The sequence below is a fragment of the Pectinophora gossypiella genome, chromosome 1 (genome assembly GCF_024362695.1).
Source record: "Pectinophora gossypiella chromosome 1, ilPecGoss1.1, whole genome shotgun sequence".
Lineage (NCBI taxonomy): Eukaryota > Metazoa > Arthropoda > Insecta > Lepidoptera > Gelechiidae > Pectinophora > Pectinophora gossypiella.
This window is the reverse complement of record NC_065404.1, coordinates 16,630,118-16,642,296: the sequence shown is the minus strand read 5'-3', so window position 1 is coordinate 16,642,296 and position 12,179 is coordinate 16,630,118. Positions and strand designations below refer to the sequence as shown.

Here is a 12,179-nt window from a genome sequence, read left to right as displayed (position 1 = left end):
ACAGTGCAGAAGCGCCAATGCGCCATGAAACTTTAAATATAAACAGTATAATAAAAAACATATGAAACTTAAGTTTAATAGTATTTTATGCAACAGTTGTATAAGAAGGGTCAAAAAATGCGAGTGGCGTGAGTTGCGATGTGAGCCTTGGCGAACATCGCAATAAGAGACGCCACGAGCATTTTTTGACCTAGTTATACAACGTTGCATACAATACTTTTTCTACGACGACGTAATTTTAAACGAAACACAAAAATTTTCCAATTTATTTTCCAACGCGCGGGAAAATGGCGGCAAATGTATACTTTTTTTTTATAGTATATCTATGGCACCAAACAAAGAAAAGGTGCCAGTTTCCAGGTCAAAAAAAAAAAAAAACAACAACAATGCTTTTTTGGCGACATTATAGTACAGTTACACTTTGTAAACAATGCTTTTATAGGCCATAGAGCGTACACTTTTTCAAAGAGTTTAATTATGTATGTACTTATATTAGACTTTTTGGTTATTTAAATGCCAGATTAAAGTAGAGGAGTAGAAAAACAATATAAAAACATATTTAATTTTCACACATCATTCATCATCTCGCAGAACCTCAGACACTCGCGACACACATACGTCCACTCACTCACAAACAGATCACACTCTGGTGCTGATGCAAGGAGTGCATTAAGCATGTGCACGGCACGGAGGAGTGGCGAGTGTGTGCGCGACATGGCCAGCAGCGGGTGGCTGCGCGAAATAATACTAATACTTCTATAACGATACCATAGACATAAAAAAATACAAACTTACCCTTCCTCCGCATAATGAAGTCTGACCTAGCGGAGCCCTGCCCCAATATGACGTCTTCCAACTTGGACTTGATGTCTGTCGTCTTGCGCACGTTCTGCTGGGCGCACTTCATTATCTCCTTTTGACCCTGTAAGACAATCTCATGTTTCACACATATCAATCAGCCTGGATGATCCGTCAACTCAGATCTACCAGCTGACTCCCAATACATTCTTTACTAAGCTACTTTCACTCCACATTTATATTTATGTTTAGATACAAGTTAATCTTAATTTGAGAACCTGTATTGTGTACCGATTTACAAACAAAAACAGTTTCCAATGAGGTTGAAAACGAAACATTTATTTTACGCTCTGGAATGGAGTATAGAATAATATCACGTATAGAACGATAACATTTATCCCATCAGGTGGCGCTACTGTTGAGTGTTCTTAAAATTTTGATAGTTCCCCATAGTATTTCTATCTCCCCGTCTGGGTCTTACTTTAGTCTAAATGGCCGAAAGCTGATAAGGTGTAAAGGGTTCAATCAGCAAAGTAGTCTAGAATTGAATCACCAGCGTAAAGACTGATTGTAATATGGACTATCAAGCGTATTTCGTGTCTCTCAACGACGGCAACTTGTACTAGAGAGTATTTGAATGGTAAGAGTGGGCCGTACCTTGTACTCGTGGCACTTGAAGGCGAGGTCCAGCAGCAGCAGCAGCCCGTGCGCCCGCGCCGGCGGCAGGTCGGCGGCCGCGCCGGCCAGGCCGCCGCGCTCCGACCACTTGAGTACCCACACCAGGCACATCACCAGGTTGCGGCTCGTCTCGCTGTTGAACGGCGGCCTGCCGCACTGGCGGTGGCCATCCAACAGGGGGGGGTTAGGTTAAAAGACCACATTAATACAATTGGCTACTTAACAGTTTCGAAAATTACAATCGCTTATTTTATACCGCTTAAAATATTTTATTAACGACCTCCGTGATCCAGCGGTTGAGCGTTGGGCTCACGATCTGGAGGTCCTGGGTTCGATTCCCTTTCTTTTCTAAAAAGCGATATAGCTATTCGATATTAGTTGACATTGCGCAAATGACAAATTGAAATATTGCTTTCTTCCAACAGGCCATGAAGCCGTGGTAGCCCAGTTGGTGGAACGTTTGCCTCTCATTTTAAGGTCGCAGGTTCGAATCCAGCACAGACCTAAACCAATAATTGTTGAATTTGTTTTCGAATTCATGTTTGGATTATAAATGATTAACACTTGCTCAGCGGTGAAGGAAAACATCGCGCAGAAATCCATATTCCCGAGAAATGCATTTTCGGAAGTATGTGACCTAATCTGTATTGGGCTGGATTTCCCTTCGCGGGTTGGAAGGTCAGACAGGCAGTCGCTTCTGTTAAAAACCGGACCTGTTAAATCTTCAGGTTAGGTAAGCGGACCCTGTGAGAAACGGGATAATGCTAGGGGGACGAGTAGCCGGGACCAACGGCTTAAATTACCCGAATCATGGGTCAGATTTAGTGAAAAAAAACGGGATAATGCTGTGGGAGATGCGATTAATATTATTGGTGCTAATTCCTGTAAACACCATCTAATTTTATTTTAAGTTATATCTGTCATTTTCTTATCCGCCGAAAAGGAAAGGGACGGGTAATCGACAAGCATAAAATTTATGGAACACACGTCAATTTTAAGCACAAATCTAAAACAACCGTCTAAAAATTCGCCCGGGTTATTCATTTATTTACTCATTCTTCCTAAAATTAAGAGCTGTCAATCATCCGTCCCTTTCCTTTTCGGCGGATAAGAAAATGACAGGTATAACTTAAAGTAAAATTAAGAGATGTCTGCAGGAATCGGGGCCATTATCACGGTAAGATTATCACGTGCTTTGCGGTGAAGGAAAACATCGTGAGGGACCCCACATTCTCATGCATTGAGAGTCTATAACCAATTACCAATCCGCACTGGGCCCGCGTGGTGGTTTATTACGGGGTGGGTCAGGTGATGCTTTTTAAAAAACAATTTTATTACGCTAAAAGGATTTATTAAAAGAAAATGTATTAAAATTATACAGGACGTAGTAACTATCCGAATTCCAAACCCGAACTAACGATTTCCCATTGAAATGAAACTTGATGGTTCCGGAGTCCTATTGCATTGACGTCAATGCAATAGGAATTGAGTATGCAGTTTTTATTTTATATGATTACCCTGTAATTTAATATATAACAACCCCCCGAATAAGATCGAACATCACCCTTAAAATGATGTGAGATTAAAATCAGATCGAACTTGGATTTCGGTTACATTATATTAAAAATTACTATATTAATAATAAGTTCTTATCGACGAAAATAATAAGTATGAATTTGAAGTTAAGGTGAGTGGTTTTGAGATGCAAGGATTATATTCCTTTTGACTGTGACTGGTGTCCTTATCTCATCTTCCGTGTCTGAGAAAGATTCCTGCACATTCGACATCACAACGGTCTGTGCTACTGGTTTGTTAGAACTCTTTTTATTGTGACATTGGTTAAATATCTGGACTAAGCATGTGGAAGGATTATTTCGACACAGACGTTTTCTACATCTATAAAGTAAATATAACAAAAATATTATTCCTAGGACACATTATTATATAATGAATGCCATACTTTTGCATATGAGTTGGACTTTCGATACTATTTAATTCCTTTTCCAGGTAATCTAAATGCACACTAGCATGTAACAGTGAATCTAAGTTATCAATATTTGTAAGCTTATTATAAGGTAATTTTGACAATGTTTTGTTCAGTTTAGTCCTTTCACAACAATCATCGAGTATTATGTTAAAGTCAGAAATTGAGTTTGTTACATTGGAAATGTAGTTTTCAGTAATAGGATCAAATTGTAAAGTTTTGTAAAAAGCTTTACAGTTTTTTGGCAATTTTAAAATACCAATAGAAAACAAAATTTCATCATAACTGATAGGGTTGTTCTTACAAGTGATATGGCATTTGCCTGGTTCGGATTGGGCAAAGAGCCACCTATTACACTGCTATACAAAAAAAATAAAAAAATCTGCGGCAGGGATTTTGTTAATGGTTTTTGTTAATACTCATATTTGACCTTCACGCTGCATGCTTATTTATTTTTGATTCACTCTGGTTATTGAGATAAACGGAACTTAGAAATAATTGAAAATTTCAAACTACCCTTCAAACATTGTGGTTCATTGATTTGTTTTCACTTACGTTTGTCATCTTTTCTATATATAACTTAACTTTATAGCTATCAGACCCTGAAGTTATCAGTTATAAATCGGTTGTTTGGTGTTAAAGTGCATTTTTCCTTTCAAAAACATGAGTTTTCCACGTAAACCTTGTTTAAACGATCCTAACAGTTTTTGCTTTATTTGTGGCAAGTTTAGTTTACAAAAGCAAAGAAAAGAGATCACAGAGTTTGTAAAAACAGTCTACCGAGAATATTTCGGGATACCACTAGTGAAAAGGAATAAATATTGGGTGCCAAACATCGTGTGCAAGCCGTGCGTAGAATCTTTGCGTTACTGGAGCCAAGGAGGACAAAAAGGGTTACAATTTGGAGTGCCGATTATATGGAATGAGCCAAGTAATCACTTAAACGACTGTTACTTTTGTGCCGTAAACGTTAAAGGTATGAACCGGTACAAAAAACGTACTTTGATGGACCGCAAATACGTACACTGATAAAAGACACGGAGTTTGTAGCCCATATGACACAGATTGAATTTGAAGCATGGTTAAGCTTTGTGTTGGTACTAAAAAACTTTTTTGGGGAATCACAAAGCGCCCGAATATCAAGAACTAGTTGCAAAAATGCTACAAAATTTTAACAGAGTAGGAGTCAACATGAACATAAAATTGCATTTCTTACACAGCCATTTGGACCGATTCCCGCAGAACCTGGCTGATTACAGTGAGGAACAAGGAGAAAGGTTCCATCAGGATATCAGGATAATGGAAGAAAGATATCAAGGTCGATGGGACAGCCATATGATGGCTGACTATTGCTGGACCTTGAAAAGAGATTGTCCTGACAAAGTAAATAAGAGAAAATCCCAAAGAAAAAGTTTTTCATGATCTTCATTTATTTATTCTAGTTCAAGGTACCCCAAACTATTATTATTTTTGTAAAGATAAACAATAAAAATAAATTTTAAATACATCTTTTGGCCCATTTATTGAAGCATTTTATGGAAAATGTTAGAAGCGTTTATCTCAAAAACTGGAGTCAATTTGACCATTCTGGTATTTTTCCCGTTACCAGCACACTCGTCTTATACAAAATCGACTTCAAGTATGCCTTCCGCAAAATGACTGTATAGCAGTGTTATTACTTATCTTATGAAAAATATCTACATGTCCATGTAACAATTTAACTTCACAAGAATCGGGTAAATTTTGTACTACTTCGGTGATTAAGGTTGTTTCACACGTAGGATTCGCAATTGTCGAATATACGTTCGTTAACACGCACACGTAACACTTGCCACTGATCACTTTACACTTCTCAATATCTTTTATCGGTGAATAAAACATATGATCAGCTGTAATTGCTACATAAGAACTTGTAGGTGCAATAAGTACAAAAGTATCTGGTTTTGAAACGTCGTAAGGAACGGGTAAAGGGATTATATTAAATAGATTATAGGTTTGAGGTAAGACGAGCGGTATCTTGATTAACATAATTATTCTGTTAAGGTGATAATAACAAACGAGTTTAGAAATGTCTAATAGCTGATGAATGTTTTGCAGAGTTAGTGATACTGCCAATTCATGGTTTTTAGGAAGAGCATTCCTATGCTTATCTAACTCGTTATACAATTGATAAGGGCTAAGCACAGTAGGATGTAATATATTTAACTTTGCAAAAAGGATAGCATTATTTACATCATCTATATCGAAAGATAATGTTAAAATTATAGCTTCTAAAGAATTGAATAAAGAACTTAATTGAGATTTTATTTCTAGCTTATCGTTAGAGTTACTAATCTTATTTAACATATTATTCACGGTGTCCATATTCTTAAGTAAATTTTGTTCGTTTTCATTGACCTTAGACATAGAGTTATTAAAATTTGAAATAGTTGACTTAATTACATGTATATTCTCTTTCATTAGGTAAGACAACTGTTTTTCGTCTGTCTGTACCTGGTTAATTGCGTCAGTGAATTTAATCGCATCTTCATTGTCTAAAGTGCCGAAAATGGTTTTCAGGATTGAGCCCCCAAAATCAATGAGACCTCGTTTTTGACGTCGGGGTTGTTCATCGACAAGTAAGTATGATATAGAAGAAAATTTATTGACATTAGTTATATGTTGATTATGTAAAGCAGACAGAGAGTTAGTACAGTCTGTTTTTAGCTTTGACGATGAAAACGAATTGCAAAATAAATTTACTCTTTCGAATAAGAACTCCGCTTTATCTAAATTAGGTTTAATATGACTTATATCTAAATACGTAACGACATTCCATTCGCCGTTAGTGAATTTGACATCTAGAAGTTTGTCGAAGAAAAGTCCAGGACTATCTCGGATTTGTGAAACGAATTCACAAATAACCGGTGGTGCGGCCCTGGAATAGATAGAGACGCGCGTTATGTTACGGTGATAACGTTTGATCAGCTGCGAGTTTTATTTCGTCATAGTGATGACGTACATGTTTTCTATTTATAAGTAATGTGACGGTGTGGTGTCCATTTAGCTTAATGATTTGAAAAGGACCTTTCCACACCGGTGATAAGGCTTTATTTTGTTTGTGATGGCATTTAACGTATACCATATCGCCAATTTTATAAGTTGTAGGCTTAGTATGTGAATCATAATAGTTTTTTGAGCGTTCTTTTGAAGATATAATGTTTTCTTTAGCTTTTTGTCGGCTGTAACATAGGCGATAATTAAGGGCTCTGACGTAGTCGGTGTATGTATTATTATCTAGAGAGTCAATACTACTCGGGATATAAGGTTTAAAACCCAGCAAAAGTTCCATAGGCGAGAATCCTGTAGTGCTATGGACGTTTGTGTTATACGCAATCATAGCGGTAGGTAAATACAGATTCCACGTGTGCTGGTTTTCTCCAATGTAAGATCTTAAATACTCTTTAAGAGTCGAGTGGCTCCTCTCTAGAGCACCACATGTTTGAGGGTGATAAGGAGATGCATATATATGCTTTATACCGAACAACTTTTCTAATTGCTTAAATACATCAGAGCAAAAGTTAGTTCCCTGATCTGTGACTATCATTTTGGGAATACCTATGTGAGATATATACCGAACGAATAATCTGGCCGTTTCCTCGGCCGAGCATGTTTGCAATGGATAAGCCTGTGAATATTTAGTCAGGTCGTCTTGCAGTGTAAGAATAAATTTGAACTTATGTTCGTGAGTTTCAGGGAGAGGACCGACTAAATCTAGGAAGACCTTTTCGTTAGGCCTTGTGGCAGTCGATGTTATTATCATCGGCGCACGATTCACTTGGCGCAAAGGCTTATTTATTTGACACGAGCGACATTTTTTTACATAATCATCAATATCTTGGCGCATGTTTTTCCACCAGTATTGAGATTTGATTCGATCAAACATGCGAGATACGCCGGGGTGTCCGGCTGAGACAGAATCGTGATTTTCTTTTAAAATGTTTTTGACTTCACTAGGAGTAGGATATAGTATTGAATTTCGATAGATATTTACTTTGATTCCGGTATCATGGAATAGGAAAGATAGAATGTTGTAAATTTTAGTGTAAACTATTTTGTTAAAAGGATCGGAAAAATCTGAGATTGCGAATTCCTTTTCCTCCAAATACCAGTATTTGATCATATCTCTGTATTCGCGTAAGACATTGAATATATCCTTATAAGACATTTCGTCATAGTGATTGAGACGAATAAATAGATGAGTAAAGACATGCTTATCATTACTTGTGGAATAATAAGTGTTAAGTTCACGATCGATGTCTCGGATATTTGGTTCGCTTGTGGAGGAATTGATGATTTCTGTACAGTATGGGACAGATTCATCTAAATCAATTGACGTTGGATAAGCTATCAGTTTACACTTAGCTTTAAGTAGAGATTGATTGTGTTCTTCAATGATTGTATTATAAGATACGTCTGGCTGACGGTTTATTTGTAAGAACTGTTCATAAGTTTCGGAAATAGAAGGACTCGGGTCATCGGACACGCGAGGTGATGAATTAGTAGAATTAGAATTAGAAGGATTACGAGTTGAATCGGGATCTCCAAAATCATTTAGAGCGTTGACAGGGCAACGAGATAAAGCGTCTGCATTACAATTAAGTTTCCCTTGTTTATAAATTATTTCGTAGTCGTACTCCTCCAATTTTAGGCGCCACCTTATTAATCTAGAACCAGGGTCCTTGACATTAAAAAGCCATACAAGTGGCCTATGATCGGTGACGATTTTAAATTTTCGACCATATAAGTAAGGTCGGAAGGTCTTCACTCCGAAAAGGATAGCTAGAAGTTCTTTTTCTATTGTGGAGTAATTACCTTCGGCCTTATTGAGTGTTCGAGACGCATAGGCAATGGGTTTATCCTTACCTATGTCGCCTTGCGATAACACGGCTCCGACAGCGTAGTTGGAAGCGTCGGTAGTGAGAATAAATGGTTCGTTAAAATTCGGATATTGGAGGAGGGGCGCAGATGTTAGTTTATTTTTTAGAATATCGAAAGATTGTTGTTGGTCGTATGACCATTTAAATTCTGCGTCCTTTTTAAGAAGGGAAGTTAAGGGTTTGGTGATTTTGGAGAAGTTCTCGATAAATCGTCGGTAGTAACCAACGAGGCCAAGAAAAGATTTAATGTCTTTGGCATTCCTTGGAATAGGGAAGTCTGTGACTGCCTTGATTTTATCGGGATTAGGTGACACACCTTTATCCGTGATTATATGGCCTAGATAAGCGACCTCGCGACGTAAGAATTCGCATTTATCTGGCTGTAGTTTTAGATTAAATTGACGAAGTCGGTCGAACACGAGTTTTAGTTTTTGAATGTGTGAATCGAGATCATGAGAATAGATTATGCAGTCATCGAGATAAATATAGCAATGTAAACCCTGGAGCCCTGTTAGAACAGTGTTCATCAATCTTTGAAATGTTGAAGGGGCATTTTTCAGCCCGAAGGGCATACGGGTGAATTCATAATGTCCTGAAGTGCCATTTGTGATGACGGTGAAGCCGGTTTTCTCAGCGTCTTCCTTTTTAAGTTTTATTTGATGGAAGCCGCTGACGAGATCAAGTGTCGTAAAATACTTGGAGTGACCTAATTGATCGAGGATGTCCGTTATTAACGGAAGTGGATAGATCTCGGTAACGGTTGCGTCATTAAGCTTACGATAGTCAATGACTATCCTCCACTTTTGTTTCCCTGACGCGTCCTTCTTTTTAGGGACTACCCAAACTGGAGCACTCCAAGGTGACATTGAAGGACGAATGATATTTTGTTCTAACATTGTTTTGATTTGGCCTTCAACTTCATCCTTATGGCATTCGGGAAAACGATAGGATTTTACATGGACAGGAGCAGAGTCCTTTGTATTGATTGAATGTTCCAGTGCACTAGTGAAAGATAATGGTTCTCCCTCCAGATGAAAGATATCTGTGTACTGAGAACAACATTCAAGTAGACGTTTGGATTCCTCATTATTAAGATGATTTGCTCGTATAAGATCGAGGACTTGTTGATTCCTATCGGAATGTAAAACGTGGACATTGTAAATGTCTTTAAAATTATCATGAGATGATATTTGTGTTGAAGACTGCTTATCATATGGAGTGAGATTCACGCGGTAATCTCGAATGATGATCTCTGATTCAGTAGTATTTAGAACAGATAAGTTAACTCGACCATTGGGTTTGAGAAGAACGATACAATTTGCAATATATATGCCGTCCGAAATAAAATGGTCAAGGACCAAACTTTCTTTAAGATTTTCGTACTCCTTTAGATCATTAGAAATTGAGCATTCGATTATGGCTTCTGATCGCGGAGGAATGGCATATGTGGGCCGATTGAAGCGGATTGGTAGAGAATGACCTCGCATATACAAACAGTTGCGAGAATATCTAATATCGACATCTAAAGTTTTAAGAAAGTCGTTGCCTAGTATGCCATCGTAATTTAATTGAACATTGTCACTAATAGCATGAAACTTGAAATCGAAAGTTATAGTGGAAGGATTTTCGGATGACGTAATGCAATTGAAATTGATTTGGAATGACCCTAAGGTTTCACAATATGAGTCATCATCGCTAAGTCCCTTTAATTTAATTTTTTCGTTGGATAGTGAAGGTTTATTCGTAAAGTTTGCTAGTTTAGCTATGCTGACGGTTGAACCGGTGTCGATTAAGAAACATAAAGGGTGTTCCGCATAATTTGTTTTTAATAATATATGCGGTAATGAAATTTTATGTGAAATTGTGTTTACTTTATATATAGTATTGTTTTCCGACGAAGTAGAGATAGAACTTATAGGACCTTCACTATTTTGAGGGTTTTCAGGATTTAGCAATGGATGACTATTTTGACTCAACGAAACAGTGTCTCTCGTAATATGAGAGGGTTGAGATTTAAGGGATGCAATATTTTTATTGCGACTCAACGAAACAGTGTCTCTCGTAATATGAGAGGGTTGAGATTTAAGGGATGCAACATTTTTATTGCGACTCAACGAAACAGTGTCTCTCGTAATATGAGAGGGTTGAGATTTAAGGGATGCAATATTTTTATTGCGACTCAACGATACAGAGTCTCTCATATGAGAGGGTTGAGATTTAAGGGGTGCAATATTTTTATTGCGACTCAACGATACAGAGTCTCTCGTATGAGAGGGTTGAGGTTTAAGGGGTGCAATATTTTTATTGCGACTCAACGATACAGAGTCTCTCGTATGAGAGGGTTGAGATTTAAGGGGTGCAATATTTTTATTGCGACTCAACGATACAGAGTCTCTCGTATGAGAGGGTTGAGGTTTAAGGGGTGCAATATTTTTATTGCGACTCAACGATACAGAGTCTCTCGTATGAGAGGGTTGAGATTTAAGGGGTGCAATATTTTTATTGCGACTCAACGATACAGAGTCTCTCGTAAGAGAGGGTTGAGATAGAGATTTTGAATTAGATTGGCTCTTAGATACAGTGACTCTCTTTGGAGAGTTTTGAGCACAGGCTTTAGCATAACTTAAGGAAGCAGTGACACGAGAGGATTTAGCATTTACTTTTGTGTCTAAACGAGCAGAATTACGTCGACACGTGTCCGTAATTCTGTTTACTAGTTTAAATTATCGTTATCACATAGTTCGCACGGGCCATCCGAGTTGTTATACGACTCCGGCTCCGATTGCGCTTCGTCCGCAACATGATTTATAGGAGCCGTGGGATTGTTGTTTTGATAATTAGAATTTCGTTTGGAATTATTATGTTTTCGTTTAAAACATTCCGAAATATCATGGCCCGGTTTTTTACAATATCTACAATTTTTTTGTGATATCGAATTTTGTTGCGATGATATAGAATTTTGAAAGTTGCGTTTTGGTTTGGAGATACCTTCCGAATGAGAATGAGCTTGCTTGTTACGATTAACCTTGTACACGAGGTTTTCAAGCTTCTCTTCTTCGAGAGCTATGTTAATGGCATCGTTCAATGACCTCGGTTCTCGGCATCGAACGATTGTGCTCAATCGTGGTGATAATCCTAAATTGAACGTAAACAAGGCAAGGTCTTCGGTCATAGCGAGTCGACCGACGAGCTCCTTTTTTAGGGAAGCTGAATTGTGTATCTCCGATTGCAAGGATGTTAAGCAGCTTTCGATACGCAAAGCGAATTGTGCAACAGTTTCGTTAAATTGTTGTTTACATGATTGAAGATCTAACAACAGATGATTATAATGCTTCCTTTCTCCAAAGTTTTGATTTAAGAATAACTTTAATTCGTCAAATGTTTCAAACACTTTGTTAGAACATGCTACCTGTGCTTTGCCTTCTAATTTAGCTATAATATATTTTAATAATATTATTTTCTGGCAAGGTGAAGCCAGATCAAGAGCATTTTGACAATTTGTCAGAAATGCGGTTAGGGTTTCTCGATCACCCTTATATGGATTAATGAAATTACAGAGAACCTGAAGAGGACAAGGTTCAGATATGAGAATTTCAGGAACCTTCTTCGAAGCTGAAGGAGTTGATGGAGGTTTGCTTTCCGCCATTATAAGAGGTAAGTAATTACGTAAGTATGTAAATAGGATTTAGGTAAGTATTAGGGTTAGACTTTGGATTATTACGACAAGTAATATAATATGAGATATTTAGGAATCGACTAAGTGATACAAAATTTAGAATATTAAGATTAATTAAAAGAGA

At 37.5% G+C, this 12,179-nt stretch overlaps 1 protein-coding gene across 2 annotated transcripts in view; it reads right to left on the bottom strand.

Moving 5' to 3' along the window:
- The window catches only part of LOC126369963 (dedicator of cytokinesis protein 7), a 51,045-nt gene that overhangs the window by 17,410 nt on the left and 21,456 nt on the right, over positions 1-12,179 (bottom strand). For both annotated transcript variants that reach the window (XM_050014574.1, XM_050014582.1), the window contains exons 24-25: positions 1,456-1,632; positions 796-922 (exon numbers count right to left, since the gene is read on the bottom strand). In XM_050014574.1, coding sequence (XP_049870531.1) covers positions 796-922; positions 1,456-1,632 — 304 coding nt within the window. The remainder of the gene's footprint in view (positions 1-795; positions 923-1,455; positions 1,633-12,179) is intronic.